At 51.4% G+C, this 15,732-nt stretch overlaps 1 protein-coding gene across 1 annotated transcript; it reads left to right on the top strand.

Annotated features, from left to right (window-relative positions):
- Positions 1–249: 249 nt before the first annotated feature.
- PSMD3 (proteasome 26S subunit, non-ATPase 3) lies at positions 250–13,778 on the top strand. Its single transcript, XM_006068590.4, has 12 exons — positions 250–649; positions 2,883–3,073; positions 4,877–5,014; positions 6,229–6,365; positions 7,225–7,415; positions 7,580–7,683; positions 11,073–11,187; positions 11,290–11,409; positions 11,745–11,848; positions 12,092–12,247; positions 13,162–13,212; positions 13,336–13,778. Exons 1-12 carry the CDS (start codon positions 430–432, stop codon positions 13,411–13,413), a joined length of 1,605 nt encoding a protein of 534 aa, XP_006068652.1. The 5' UTR covers positions 250–429; the 3' UTR covers positions 13,414–13,778.
- The last annotated feature ends 1,954 nt before the right edge of the window (positions 13,779–15,732 follow it).

Here is a 15,732-nt window from a genome sequence, read left to right as displayed (position 1 = left end):
CCTCGCGGGGTGGGGTGCTCCGCAGTAACCCAGTTGGAGCCTGAGGTGACCGCTTGTGGACCTCTCGTGGACATTCACGGAAGTGCACTCGAGAGAAGCAAGCAAGAAAATCAACACAGTGGAGCACGCCAAAACAAGCCTTACAGACGCAAAGAAGCTCCTCCCCGCTCCTTCCGTGGAGATCCGCCTCCATCATGCGTCTCGGTGGTTGACTTTTTCCCCCTTTGATGACTCGGCCATCGACCAGTCCGGCCTGTAGTTTCCCAGAAGGCCCAGCGCCGGGAAGGGGTTTGCAGCTGCTCCGTCATCGTGCGGCCCGACGCGAGCCCGCGCTCGTGTGCAGGCCCGGCTCGGTTCCTGGTCTCCGGTGCGAGGGTTTACGCGAGGCCCCGGCCTCGGTCCCCGGACTAGGCCGCGACCCCGGGCGCCATGAAGCAGGAGGGCTCGGCGCGGCGCCGCGGCGCGGACAAGGCGAAGCCGCCGCCCGGCGGAGGGGAACAAGAACCACCGCCGCCCCCGGCCCCCCAGGATGTGGAGATGAAAGAGGAGGCGGCGGCAGGTGGCGGATCAACCGGGGAGACCGCTGGCAAGACGGCGGCTGCGGCGGCTGAGCACTCCCAGCGAGAGCTGGACACCGTCACCTTGGAGGGTACGAGAGCTTGGGCCGGGGACGTGCCCTGATCACGGGTGACAGCACCCGATGATGTAGCCTCTCCTTGGGACCCCAGCGTAGCCTCCACCACCGTGACTTGGGGGTTCCTTGGGATCACCCCCAGTGCCTGCTCCCGCTACCCTGACACTCCCGACCGTGGCCCGGATAACTGAACAGTTTCTCTAGACTCTGGCCTTCTCCCTTCTCACACACCCTCCCTCCACGGGGAATTGCATCTAGAACTAGGTCTCACCGGGCCCGTAGACTCCCTCTTCTAAGTTCTCTCCTCTTACCTTATTATTCCACTTATATCTCATCAGACTGATTCTAGTGACCCCAATGCATGACTGATTTCTACAAAAACCAGTGTCTGTATTTATCTTTGAAGGGGGATAAGGATAACACAGAATACTGACCCCTGTGTTTTAAGAATGATTGCTGTTGTCTTAACTACCTTTAGAAAACTCCGCTAAGAGAGCCCTTTCTGCTTAGTATCTTGCTTCCTCGTTGCTCTAATTGAACTGCCCAAACGATCCTATCTTGTTTTTCTCTCCCTTCAAACCCTTACTCCTGCTCTGTTTCTAAAGAGTTTAAACACATGATACACTTTCAACTTTTTAGTTGTCATTTGTTAAGTTCCTGATACTCACCTCCCATCTAAACTATATACCAATTCCCCCATTTCTCTTCTCCTTGGTGCCTGTTCTCAGTTTCCACCTCCTCTTGTTTCTCCAAGTTTATATTTCACTTTTCCAACTTAGAGCATCCTATCCATATTTGGAGTGGGTAGAGTGAAGACTCCCCACTGTGACCCTGGTGCTATTGCCCACTTCTGGGTCAAGTAGGAGAGGACTATTTATTGGATTTTCTCTCTGCTTAACTGCATGAGATACTAGCTCAAAAACATTGAAATAAGCAAAGTTATGCTCCTAGGTGGTGGTTTGAGGATGTGATAGTGTTGACTGCATCAGCTCCTATTCTAATACAAAGGAATATGAATACAAGGGAAACTGAGAAGCTACCAATTGATGGTGCTTCCTTATTTCTGGACATTTGTTTCCATTTTCCTCCATTATAAATAGCTTTGCAGCCATCATCTCTGCCCACGTATTTGATCTATTTCTATAATTACTTATTCAGTATAGATCCCTGAGTTGAGAGGGTAAATATTGTTAAGGTCTTTGTTAGATATGTCCAGGAAAACTGTACTGATTTACATTATGCAAACAGAAATGTCCTGGTCACCCCTGTACTCTGTATGTTATCATTTTTCAAATACTGTTAGAATGGTTATTGAAAAATGTTTTCATTTGTGGTTATTTGAATACTAATGAAACCTTTTTCGTGTCTATTTGTCATTCCTCTTTCATATTAACCATTCATACTGATTTGTATTTATTTTAATCCTTTATACAAGCTCTTTATTGAATATGCATCTCTGGCCACATTTGTTGCAGATATTTTTCTTTTGCTACAGTTATTAGAAGGATTTTGTTTATTTGTTTGCTTTTTCTTTTTTTTTTTCTATTTTTAAAAATTTTATTGGCATATAGTTGACTTACAGTGTTGCATTAGATTCAGGTGTACAGCAAAGTGATTATTCACACACATGTATTCCTTCTTTTTTAGATTCTTTCTCATGTAGGTTATCACAGGATTCTGAGCACAGTTCCCTGTGCTGTATACAGTAGTTCCTTGTCGGATATCTGTGTTATATACGCGTTAGTCACTCAGTCGTGTCCGACTGTCTGTGACCCCATGGACTGCAGCCCACCAGGCTCCTCTGTCCATGGAATTCTCCAGGCAAGAATACTGGAGTGGGTTGCCATTTCCTTCCCCATATTTGTTTGCTTTTTCTATGAAGTTCTTTAAGTCTTTTGTGTGTGTATGTGCGTGATTTCTCCCATTGTTTGCATTTGGAAAGTATTTTCCTATTTGAAGATCTGCTAAATTCCCACGTGTTTTTGTTTTTCATTGTTTTGTTTTGTTTTTTTCCTTTTTATGTCACCCTCTACTTCTTCTCCAACCCAGCTTTATTTTTCTGTGTCTCTTGGTTATGTCTTAAAATCAGCATATGGCATCCATAAGTATTGCTCAATCCTGTTAGAATAAAAGAGGGGACTGGCCACATCCTGACATTTGTAAGCAGCTTCCTAAGACTGCTTGGCTGGAGTGGCGGAGGGGAAGGAGGAGTTGCAATTCACGTTTTTCCTCCCCTGGTCCTCCTCAGACATCAAGGAGCACGTGAAACAGCTGGAGAAGGCAGTGTCGGGCAAGGAGCCTCGGTTTGTGCTGCGGGCCCTACGGATGCTGCCTTCCACATCCCGCCGCCTCAACCACTACGTTCTGTACAAGGCCGTGCACGGCTTCTTCACTTCCAACAATGCCACTCGAGACTTCTTGCTACCCTTCCTGGAAGAGGTGAGTGGAGTCAGGCCAGCGCAGGAGTGTGGGCTTGGCTTGAGACACACAGGGACACACATTCCACCCTGGGTAGCTGTGTGCCATCCTGGAGACCTGTCTTATTACCTGCCACAGCAGAGACACGAAGCAAAGCAGCCCCCTCATTTGCCCTCTAACAGGGGGACCATCCTTCTGCCCAGTAGGGTCAGTATTCTGAGTCAGGAAAAGGATCTGAGAATCAGGACCCTTCCAACTACATTCATTTCCCACCACTCCCAACACAGGGCCTAGGAGAAGGTTCTACCATCTCTTTGCCTCTGAAGCTTCACCATGGAGGATGTAGAGAACAGTGGTTAAGGGACTTCCCCGGTGGCCCAGTGGTTAAGACTCCTGCTTCCACAGCAGGGGTTGTAGTTGGATCCTTGGACAGGGGACTAAGATTCCACATGCCCTGCAGTGTGGCCCCGCCCAAAAGAGAACAGTGGTTAAGAGCCCAGGTTTGGGAGAAGGTTGAGTTTTTAACCCCAGCTTTACCATTTGATGTTGGGCCTAACTTCCCTGTGCTCTAGGGGGATTCTAGGTTTCACTGCTGTGGCCTGGGTTTAATGCCTGGTCGGGGAATTGAGTTACACAAACTGTGTGGCTTGGCCAAAAAAGAATAATGAGACAAAAAAAATTTTTTTGGTGGTAATAAAGAAATTTGGGGGGAAATTGACATATATATAGTATTTATTTTCAGATCTAGTCACTAAAACTGGAATAATGTGTAACATCAAAAAACAATCGTGGTGGGGGACTTGATTTGATGTATGTGATGAACAGCTCTGGGGGCACGTTGTAGGGCAGTTGCTGAGGAAGACGGGGAAGCTCTTAGAACAGTGTGCGGCAGAGTGCATGTCGATGACGTTAGTTTGCTGGTGGTAGTTGTCTCCATGCCAGGAGAAACCTCTCCTTTTCCTTTCTGACTGTAAAACTTCTCTTATCATCCATGGTACAGTTCAAGTCCTGCCCCTTCTTAAACTTCATTGGCCCTTCAGCTACCTTCATCTCCCCAAAATTCTGTATGCTTACAATCTGTTTCATAGATGAAAAACTCAGGGAATCCCCTGAGGTGGACAGTAAGACTTTACTGTCTGGGAAAGGGGAAAAGCACCCTCCCCCAGCCCTGCCTGGAATATTTTTTAACCTGTACATCTCTGAAGTTCCCCCACCACGATTGTTTTTTGATCTGTTACACATTATTCCAGTTTTAGTGACTAGATCTGAAAATAAATACTATATATATGTCAATTTCCCCCCAAATTTCTTTATTACCACCAAAAAAAATTTTTTTTGTCTCATTATTCTTTTTTGGCCAAGCCACACAGCTTGCATAACTCAATTCCCCGACCAGGCAGTAAACCCAGGCCACAGCAGTGAAACCGAGACTCCCAGCCACTAGACCACCACGGCACTCCCTTCTCATTATTCGTGATCTCATCTCTAGAACTATATCACTTTATTAAACAGAATTTGCAGTGGTTCCAGGTATGGTGGTTTAATCTCTAGTTATATTGTAGGCCCTCTGAGGGGTCCTTACATCGTCCTTTCTGTCCCCGTTCTATTCTATAAGGATGCTATACTTCTGCAACCCTTTTCTGTATTGATTTTATCGCCAGCCTTTTTGACTCCCTTCAGTATTTTTGTATCCCCAGCACCCAGAAAAATCTTGGCACACAGTGGGCACTTAGTAAATCTCTTGAAATAATAGTGAGTGCCTAAGAAATTCCTGGTTGATTGATCTGACTGAGCTCTTCCACAATAACTCATGTCCTCTCCTAGCCCATGGACACAGAAGCCGATTTACAGTTCCGTCCCCGAACAGGAAAAGCTGCGTCGGCTCCCCTCCTGCCTGAAGTGGAAGCCTACCTCCAGCTTCTCATGGTCATATTCCTGATGAACAGCAAGCGCTACAAAGAGGTATCCAAGACCAGAGCGTGTGACTCACGCGCCCCAGGCAGTGCGTGGGGTCAGTGGGGGAGATGGCCTCTTGTGAAGAAATAGATCATCATTGGTCATTCACTGCCCCCCAGACTCTTCCCCAACGTGAGAATGCGCCCAGCCCCACATCCGAGGAAGACCCCTCAACTCCTGCTCGGGCCCTAGGAAAGGCCTGCCATGGTCACTCTGTACCTCTCTGTGGCACAGTCCCCAGCTAGTGGATGCTTTGGAAAGAGTAGATTTGGAGGCAGAAAGACCTGGCTTCAAATCCCATTTGTACCTTAGGCAAATTGATTTCTCCCAGCTATGTGTAAGATAAGACGAACTGCCATTCTCACAAGTTTATCATTAGTATTAAAAAAATAATACATTTAAAAAATACTTGGCACAGTGACCCGCACAAAGTCAGCATTCCCAACATGTTAATAAATGGTAGCTCTCACTGTGGATCTGAAAGGCTCCATTGTGGATACGACTCTTCCAACACAGCCTCCAGCTGGGGCAGCTGCCCTGGCAGGCTCAGCTTCTCTCCCAGGGGCACACCCAGGAGGTGACAGGTCTTAGGCCTCAGTCTGCTGTTTTATTTTTTCCTCGCTTTGCCACTGGTTGGTTTTTGTTTAATTGGTTGCTCTTTAGCTATAATTCACCCACTTGATTGGGTTTTTTTGTATATTCACAAGGTTGTACAACTGCCCTCCTGTCTAATTCCAGACAAGCTTAATCACTACCCCACCAACCCTCACCGCCCCCCACAAAGAAAAACACCATACCTGTTAGTAATCACACCTTGTTCTCCCCTCCCCCCAGCCCAGTAATCTGTTATTACTTTGTGTCCCATGGATACTATGTGCCTTTTGTGTCTGACTTCTTTCCGTAGCTTAGTGTTTTCTAGGTTTATCCACGGTGTAGCGTGTATCTGTACTCTATTCGTTTTTATGGAGGAGTAATATTTCATCATATGGATATACCACATTTTGTTTAACCATTGATTAGATGATAAGCACTTGGGCCAGTTCCCCTTACTGGTTATTGTGAAAAATGCTGATACAAACATTGGTGTGCAAGCTTTCGTGTGAACATGTTTCCAGTTCTCTTGGACCTCTGCCTAGGAGGGGACTTGCTGGCTCACGTGGTATCTCCATGTTTAAATTTTGAAGCACTGCCGCTTGACTCTCTTTTGGCTGCCTCCCCAGGCACAGAAGATTTCTGATGATCTGATGCAGAAGATCAGCACTCAGAACCGCCGGGCCTTGGACCTTGTGGCTGCCAAGTGTTACTATTATCACGCCCGGGTCTATGAGTTCCTGGATAAGCTGGATGTGGTGCGCAGGTACCAGTGGCCAAGGGTCTCGCTTGCGGCCCTTGGGGTCAGCAGCACGGTCAGAGCTGTGGACTTGCAGAGGGCTGAGGCCTGGGGGATGTCAAGGGCCCAGCAGGAAGTAGGGGTGACGGTTAACACGCCCTGAGCTGGGGGAGGGCTCTAGAGGCCGAGACAGAGATGACCACTGGCCCGCTAAGTCCTGTCCCCTGGGCTCCTCCTCTCACCGCACGTCAGGGAGGACTGTTCAGCGGGTCCGAGGTACGAGGGCGGCGTGGCCGAGGCCCTTTGTTTTGCACCTGAAACTACCACAGCATTGTTAATTGGCTGTGCTCCAATATTAAATAAATAAAAGATTGTTTTTAAAAAGTACAAGGACAGGCTAGAAAGCCTTTCACTCCTCTGCCTGGAACCCGTGGTGGCTCCCCATTCCCCTTGGGGAAAAGCCAGAGCCCTCCTGATGAAAGCTTTTGAGGCCTCCTAGGGTCTGGGCCCCCGCTCCCCGACGCCTCGCTCTTCCACGGGCGCACACCTCCCTTGGCCGAGAGTGCCCTCCTCCCTGCGTCCTTCAAGCCTGTGCTTAACTGTAGCCTTCTCAGTGAGTCCTGCCCTGACCGGGCTGTTGAAAGCCACAACTCCCTCCTGTCCTGCTCGCCCCTGTCGCACTTACCCTGATTTCTGCGTCACCCCCCACCCCCACCCTTTGTCATCCTCACGGTACACTTATTCATCATGAGAGTTGTCTGTCTCCCCCTTCTGAGTGCAGGTTCTCTAAGCAGAGCTCCATCCTCTGTGCACCCAGACTGGTGCTCTACTAGTTGACTATTCAGAGTTGTTATTTGAGGCCTTGACCTCATTTCTCTCCTTGCAGCTTCTTGCACGCTCGGCTCCGGACCGCCACCCTGCGGCACGACACGGACGGGCAGGCCACGCTGCTGAACCTCCTGCTGCGGAACTACCTGCACTACAGCCTGTACGACCAGGCCGAGAAGCTGGTGTCCAAGTCCGTGTTCCCCGAGCAGGCCAACAACAACGAGTGGGCAAGGTACCTCTACTACACAGGTGAGCAGGGCCCGCGCCAGCCGGGAGGTGTCTCAGGCTCACTCGGCACAAATTTGCTAAGAATGTGGTGCCCGTGGTGCCTAAGAGGCGCTCTGGTTTGTGGGGGACCAAGGTTTGGATAATGCTCTTCTTGTCTTGATCAGCTCTCCTCTTCTCACACCCAGGGCGCATCAAAGCCATCCAGCTGGAATACTCAGAGGCCCGAAGAACAATGACCAACGCCCTTCGGAAGGCCCCTCAGCACACAGCTGTCGGCTTCAAACAGACGGTGAGCAGCAGCTCTCTCTCCCCTTTGACCCCCTTACTCATCTGATACCATGTTAGTGCCGTTTCCCCATCTGAGGAGCCAGGAAGGCATCCTTACTTTGTCTTCGCACCCTAAAGGTGGCATCGCGTGTCTGTTTCCACATAACGTTGTTCAGGGCACCGTAGGCAGACACTGCCTGCACCTCTGGCAGTATATATCCCCAGTCTTCTCCCTGGTAGGTAGGTTTAAAATATTCCTGACTCCGCAGAAGATCCTATAGTTTTTTAATGCAAGGGTCTTGTTTGTGTTGATAAGCTCTGGACTCCTTATCTAGTCCCCCAGGTGCCCCTTTGGGAGCAGTGGTGTCTGGCCAGGGAACCCAGGGCCCTCCTTAAGGTGGCCGGCTCAGGTGGAGGTCAACCTTGGCCATGTCAGAGCTGTCAGTCCCCAGGTATATTTCTTGAGTGCTGACCTTGATACCGGGCACTGTGAGGGATAGAAAAGAAGGATTAGAAATGGTATTTGCACTCAGAGAGATGGATGCAGAACACCTGAAGCAGAATGGCTTGAAGGCTGTGTAAAATCACAGAGCCGAGCAGCCAGAATTAGGACCCAGCTTTCCCGGCCACAGATGACTGCTCCCACACACAGATACCTCCTAGCCCTTGAAAGAGAGCAGGATGAGCATGTACACCGACGAGCTCAGTGTGGTAGGAGCTCTGGTGTGTTTCATTTCAGCAGTTCAGAGAAAGGCGAATTCAGTTGTGGTAAAATAAAGAAATCTTTAAACAGTTATATTTGATCTGGTTTTTGAAAGATGGGTTGAATTTTCATAGAAAGGGGTGGTTTTTCAGACACATAAGGTATATTGCAGAATGTGAGATTGCTTACAATGTAGGACACACACTAAACCTTCTAAAAATCAGTAAAAATGCACGTAATTGACATATAGGCTGTGTTGCACACCAGGGAGAGGTGTCACGGGGTAAAGCAGTGTTTTCAAACCAGATTTAGCTGTGGATGGATAAGGTTTCAGAGTTTTCTGTGGTAGACCCAGGTTGCAAGAAGGAGCAGAGGGAGCTGGAGTGAGGTCTTGCCCATGGACTGTTCGTGAAGGGGCCAGGAAAGAGGTGGAAGGGCTGCTCGAGAGGTGAAGAAGCAGAGGTAGGGGAACTTCCCACCCAGAGAGGCTGAAGCAGAGAGGTGACGAGCCAAGGCCTGGGGAGAGGTAGGCGGGATGGGCTAGAGAGCCCCAGTGGAGAGCCGGCTTTAAGTAAAAACGGGGAGCGTGAGAATGGTTTGAGACAGACCTGGACTTTAACGTGGCATCTAAAGCAGAGCAGGCTGAAGGTGTACTGTCCATAACTGTTCCACGTTCTCGTCTTGGGGGATCTCATTTGCTTTCACAGCTTAGCTCTCACCTCCACAATGCGTCACCAAAGTCCATTAATCTGTCTTAATCTGCCTGGTTGCTGTAGCAAGACTGGCTGGCTTAAGCAGCAGAAATTTATTTTGTTCTATTTCTGGAGGTGAGAAGTCCAAATTCAGGATGTTAGTGTGGCTGAGTTGTTCTGGGGGCTTCTCTTTTGCTTGGAGTTGTCCATCTTCTGCTGTCTCCAAATGGTCTTCCTTCTATGCATATCTGTATCTCTAATCCTTCTTGTAAGGACCCCAATCATAACTGGATAAGGGCCCACTCACATGACTTCATATTCCCTTCATAATTCTCTTTAAAGATTCTAGCTCCAAATCCAGTCACATTCTGGGGTAGTCAGGGGTTAGGGCTTCACCATAAAAATCTGGGGTTCACAGTTCAGCTCATAATACAAGTTTTGAGCCCTCTCACGAACCCAGACCTGCAAATTCCACTTCTCAACAAACATCTCCATTAAGATACTTGCTGGCTCCTCACGCTTACCTTGTCCAGACCCGCTTGTGTGCCCTTTACAGTCCTTCTTGCTCTCCTGATCTGCATAGAAGCCTTGGGTCATCTTGGACTTGTCCCCACCTTCCCCATCACTGAGTCGCCTGTTGACTTCCCTGACGGCTTTGGTAGTCATCTCCTCTCTGATGTTGCCCGTGCCCTTGTTCGAGCCACCAACACTGCTGGTCACCATCCTCCCCTCCGCCAGCCCAGCTTCCCCTGCCTGACTCGGTGGAGGTCCTGGCCAGTCTGCCTGGTCCAGGAAGCTCACATTTTTCCCATTTCTTACCCAGTAAAGTACTGTGGGTCTTGTGGATCAGGTAGTTCAGGTAGTATTACTGTTATTACACCCGTTCTAGGGAGGAGGAATCCAGAGACTCGACATTTCTAGCTGGCAAGTAAAGACTAGCATTCTGTCTCCGAGCTCAGAACTCAGCCTGGCACTCAGAACTGGGTGTCCCGAGACATGCCCCAGGCATCTCACCTGACAGCCCTCCCACTCCCTCAAGTACACTGGCCTCTTCTCCAACCTGTCCCCTTAGCTGAGGCATTCTCCCTCCTTTTTCTGCTTCATCAGAATCCTCAAGGCTTGGGACTTCCCTCATGATCCAGTGGTTAAGACTCCGTGCTCCCAGTGCAGGGGGCACCGGTTCTGTCCCTGGTCAGGGAATTCAGATCCTGCATGCTGTAAGGTGTGGCCAAAAAAGTACCAGTCTGCCATTGCTTAAAAGAATCCTCAGAGCTCATGCTAATTTCTGCCATCACCATGGCTTTCCCCTCACTCATGGAGTACGCAGAGGGACAGGGCAGTGGTGAGCGAGGGGACCACCCCGGAAGGCAGGACCCTCCTTGCCCAGGTGTGGGCACCATCACCCACCCCATTTTTAACCGCTGGCCTCCTTTGTGACACTTGCTTGCCCACGGTTTAGCTCTCTGTGCTCCTGTCCCTCCTGCTTGTGGGGGAAGTTGTCCCCTCCTCCCAGTCTCCCTTGCAGGGTGCTGCATCAGGAGGAGGGGCCCGGTTTCCCAGGCAACCCTGTCCTTCATACCCAGCTCATTCACCAAGGCTCTGCAGGCCCTTTGCTGGGCTTCTTCCTCTACCCATGTGACTAGTTTACATATGGTTCACCTCCGTAACCAGCATCTTAGGCTGACTTGCATCCCATCCCCGAGGCCTCTGGGCCCTGCTTCCTCACTGGTTCTGAGCCATAGAACCTGCCCATCCAGCCTGTAATTTGGAGCTTTGCCATTTTGGAGCTTTGTGCACTGACTGGCCAAGTGAAATGAAGCTGAGGCCCGGTGTAGTCAAAGGGTCAGACCCCAAGGCAGAGCTTTGGTTCCACATGCAGCACAGCTTGAGGGTTTTTTCCCCTCCATGGGCCCAGTCCAGTGCCGCTGTCCTTCTTGTCCAGTGTGTCTGGCTGAGTTGAAGCCCCCTTGGTTCTCTCCTCCCACCCTGTGGGGCTCCCTGCCCACTGCCTTCCAGGTGCACAAGCTTCTGATTGTGGTGGAGTTGCTGCTGGGGGAGATCCCAGACCGGCTGCAGTTCCGTCAACCATCCCTCAAGCGCTCACTCATGCCCTACTTCCTTCTGACCCAGGGTAAGGCCGGTCCCCTCCCAGGGTGTGCCGCCCCCTGGCACTGTGTCCCCTCTGGTGTATGTGCCACGGGCAGCATCTGACCCACTCCTCTCCCCACCGCAGCTGTCAGGACAGGAAACCTAGCCAAGTTCAACCAGGTCCTGGATCAGTTTGGGGAGAAGTTCCAAGCAGATGGGACCTACACCCTCATCATCCGACTGCGGCACAACGTCATCAAGACAGGTGTGGGTTGGGCTTCAGAATCTACCTTCCAGGGTAGGGGACGCGGGTTCAGTTCCTGGTCAGGGAACAAAGGTCCCACGTGCTGCGGGGCAGCTAAGCCCACACGCCACAGTGAGAAGCCCTTGTGCTGTAACGAAGACCCAGTGCAGCCAAACTAGAAAAAAGAAAAGGTAACCTGATCACTTAAAAAAAAAAGACGAGTGTGGATCAGGGTCTGAGGGAGCCCTGGAAGCAGGACTAGGACTTGGCTTCTTTGGGGCTGGGACAGCGCTGTGGCTGCCTGGGCGGGTGAAGGGTCTGTGCCCAGCCTCTCCTCCCCACGGCCCTCCTCCCAGGTGTGCGCATGATCAGCCTCTCCTATTCCCGCATCTCCTTGGCGGACATCGCCCAGAAGCTGCAGCTTGATAGCCCAGAGGATGCAGAGTTCATTGTTGCCAAGGTGGGCCTGGTTTGGGGGCCACAGATGCGGTGTTTTGGGCGCGGGGCAGGAGGGGGTTGACAGCTAAAGCGGTGGCATGCCCAGCTTACAGTGAAGCCAGGAAGCCAGTGAAGCCAGAGGGAGTGTCTGTGTGTGCACGAATGGATGTAGGAGAGATCAGGGAGGACAAAGAGATGAGACGGGATGTTCTCAGACTTAGAAGATGGACTTTGTGGTGACTTCTCCTCCCTTTGGGGCCTGCAGGCCATTCGAGATGGCGTCATTGAGGCCAGCATCAACCACGAGAAGGGCTACGTCCAGTCCAAGGAGATGATTGACATCTATTCCACCCGCGAGCCCCAGTTAGCCTTCCACCAGCGCATTTCCTTCTGCCTGGATATTCACAACATGTCTGTCAAGGTGAGGGGCCCTGAGCTGCAGAGCCAGCTGGGCAGCAGCACGCTGCCACACCCCCAGGCTCCTAGAGAAGACTGGCTTGGTTTGGGGCCCAGCTCCCAGTCTCTAAAACACTGGCGGTCCAGAAGGGGCAAAGGACTTGGCTTGTGGGACCACAACGCCTCTGTGGACTTAAAGGGTCTGGTTGCCAGGAAGGATCAGACTGGGGTTTAGAGTGCACGGTTCTGGATTTGGTGCCAAATTTGAGTCATTTACCTTCTCTGAGTCTCTATGTCTCCATCTGTGAGATTGATAGTGAGGTATTACCTGCCCTGCCTGCTTCACAGAGTTGTAGAGATTGGATGAAATCACTGTCTTGGGGCACTTAGCAAAGTCTGAATTGTGTAAAGGGTAGGACCACCATCTTGGTCCACAAAAGGCTCCTAAGCCCTTGTGGGTCAGGTGCTGGTACTGTCGGGCACCGTTTTTCCTGGTCTCTCCCCCCAGGAGACCAGGGATATCACTTTGTCTGAAATCAGGCCAATGCTGTGCATGAAAGGCCCTTTGTGACTGGCCCCCTGTGTCTCTAGCCTCACTCCCCAGGACCGCTCCCGTCAGCCCCTCCCCCGCTTCTCCCCGCCTCCCAGCTGGCCCCACTGAGCTCCAGCCTAACCTCTCACACCTTGAATGGCTCTGCCTAGAATGCCCTTCCTTCCACTCCTGTAGGCCATCCGTTCTTCCTCCTTCTCACTGCCAGTTCGCCTCCCTGCCTGACTGGGAGGGTTGGTCGTCTGTCCCTCTGGATTTTCTTTTTTAGTCAGTCACCATGCCTAGCTCCCCCAGCAGACTAAACTGGGGAGTGTCACCTGTCTGGTACATTTCCTGGCGCCCAGATGCCTGCCTCCTCTTCACTCACTCCTCTCTCCATTGTGCTTCAGGCCATGAGGTTTCCTCCCAAATCCTACAACAAGGACTTGGAGTCTGCAGAGGTAAGCTGCTTTCTGCTTTGGGTGGAAGGGGAAGTTTCTGGAAAGCCTGGATGGGTCGGGCTGGGTGCAGACCACGAGCCCCCGGCTGGTCCTCAGCCCCTGCCCCCCTGCCCTCTTCCCCAGGAGCGGCGAGAGCGGGAGCAGCAGGACTTGGAGTTTGCCAAGGAGATGGCAGAAGATGACGACGACAGCTTCCCTTGAGCTGGGGGGCTGGGGAGGGGTGGGGTGAGTGGGGACTGGCTCTGTCTTTCCCCCACGGGGGTCCCCTGCCCGGGGAACTGGCTCCTCTTCCCACGTGGGGCACACAGACTGCTATGTGCAGGGGGTGAGGGGTGCAGGGAGCCGGTCACCCCACCTCATCCCAGGGCCCCTCCTCAGCCGGTGACTTAGCACACGGGGGCAGGCGGGTGGGCGGGCAGCCTCCCAGGGCAGGGTCCTGGCTAGTGGTGTGGGCAGCACGATGGGGGAGCGCTCTCCTCCAGGGGCACCAGAACTGGGACATGTGTTAGGTTGTATGTTTTTTGAAGCCTCAATTATGATTTTTAAACAATAAAAATTTCCCCAAAGCTCCTTGTGTATCAGTTACTCTATTTTGCCCTCACAGGTACAGTGTTAACAGGCCCAGATTTTTCTCCTGACCTGGGAGTGCCAGCCCCAGGCATGATCTGAGGACCTGATGCTGCTGTAGATGAGGTGGCGGCCAGGGGCTGGGTGAAGAGACTCTGATCTGGGGTCAGAAGGGCCTGGGTTTACCCTTACGCATCTAACTGGCTCTCAAATAATTGGGCAACTCTCTAAACCTCTCAGGCCCCTTTGCCAGATCTGTCAAATAAATGATTATACTCAGTGACCTCCTGGCTCTAAAACTAGGAATCTAGGCTTCCAATGGATCAAACAAAATGTGAGAGTCTGGCCCTCAGGTGAGATTCAGTGAGGAGAGAAGGGTCTCCAGCAAGGCTGCACCGTGTTGGGAGCAGGGTCCTGCCCAGCTGGCCCTTGAGGAGGAGGATGGGCTCCTCCCTGAGAGCAGGGAGGAGTGGTCGGGCTCGAGGGGGCTCTCTGGCCCCCAGCCCACCTGCTCCAGCAGCATATGGTGAGACAGTGGGCCTGCCTGGCTCTCCAAGTCTTCAGCCACGGCCAGTGGCGCTCCCCTCGGGTCATTTGCGACATTCGTGTTCTCGGGCTGGCACCTGGGGCGTACGTGTGCCATACCTTCCTGCCAGCTCTGTTATCTGAACGATGCCTCATGGGTTTCTCCCTCGGCTGCAATCCCTCTCTTGCTCTCCACCTTGCTGATTTCTTTAATTTTCTTTTTTTATATATATTTATTTGGCTGTACTGGGCTTCCCAGGTGGCGCTAGTGGTAAAGAACCCATCTGCTAATGCAGGTTAGACCTAAGACATACCAGTTCAATCCCTGGGTCTGGAAGATCTGGAGAAGGGAATGGCAATCTGCTCCGGTGTTCTTGCCTGGAGAATCCCATGGACAGAGGAACCTGGCAGGCCACATACAGTTCCTGGGGTTGCACAGAGTCAGACACGACTGAAGCAACTTAGCACAGCACGGGTCTCAGTTGCTGCACACAGGATCTTCGCTCTTCACTGCAGCTGTAGGATCTGTCTTTTTAGTTGCAACACGCGGGATCTTTAGTCTCAGCATGCCAACTCTTAGTGGCGGCGTGTGGGATCTAGTTCCCCGACCAGAGATTGAACCCAGGCCCCCTGTATTGGGAGTGGGAAGTCTTAGCCACTGGACCACCAAGGAAGTCCCTCCACCTTGCTGATCTCTACACGTCTTCCAGACATCCTGCCTCTTAGTGATTCAGCTTCCCAGCTTCTGAACCACTCACTTACTGATAATGGAATTCTTCTCTTAGGAGGTCGTTTGTATGAAAGCCTTATCTTTCCAACTAGATTGCAGACTCTTAGAGAACTTGAGGCATATCTGTGCCTCCAGGACTGCCCAGTGCTTAGCACACTGAGTTGAACAAAGTCTTGTTCGTTAGGCAAGGTCCGCTGTATATTCCCAGGTGGTGGTAGTGGTAAAGAACCTGTCGGCCAATGCAGGAGACAAAAGAAATGCAGGTTCAAGCCCTAGGTCAGAAAGATCCCCTGGAGAAGGGCATGGCAACCCACTCCAGTATTCTTGCCTGGACAGAGGAACCTGGCGGGCTACAGTCCATACAATAGGGTTGCAGAGAGTTGGACGTGACTGAAGCGACTTGGCATGCACGCACTGCATTTTCATCTGGGGATAGCCCTAATCCCATCAAAGGCATGTTTTAGACTGGCCTTGCTTTAGTTCCTTGCATCCAAATTTTATTTTCTAAGGATTCAATCTTTTCCCCATTTTATAGGCCAATTCAAAAATCTAATAGATCTTTAGTTCCCTTCCAGGAAGGATGAGGACTGACAGTGAGCATCGCCCCCATGCCCTTCCAGGGTGTGAGGACAGGCTTAGGTGGGCTGTGAACCCTGGCCTGTGTGATGCCAAGTGAGGGTCCCGTTCTGTGGGGTGTG

The sequence above is a fragment of the Bubalus bubalis genome, chromosome 3, assembly GCF_019923935.1.
Source record: "Bubalus bubalis isolate 160015118507 breed Murrah chromosome 3, NDDB_SH_1, whole genome shotgun sequence".
Lineage (NCBI taxonomy): Eukaryota > Metazoa > Chordata > Mammalia > Artiodactyla > Bovidae > Bubalus > Bubalus bubalis.
This window is presented reverse-complemented; position numbering and strand designations above follow the sequence as displayed.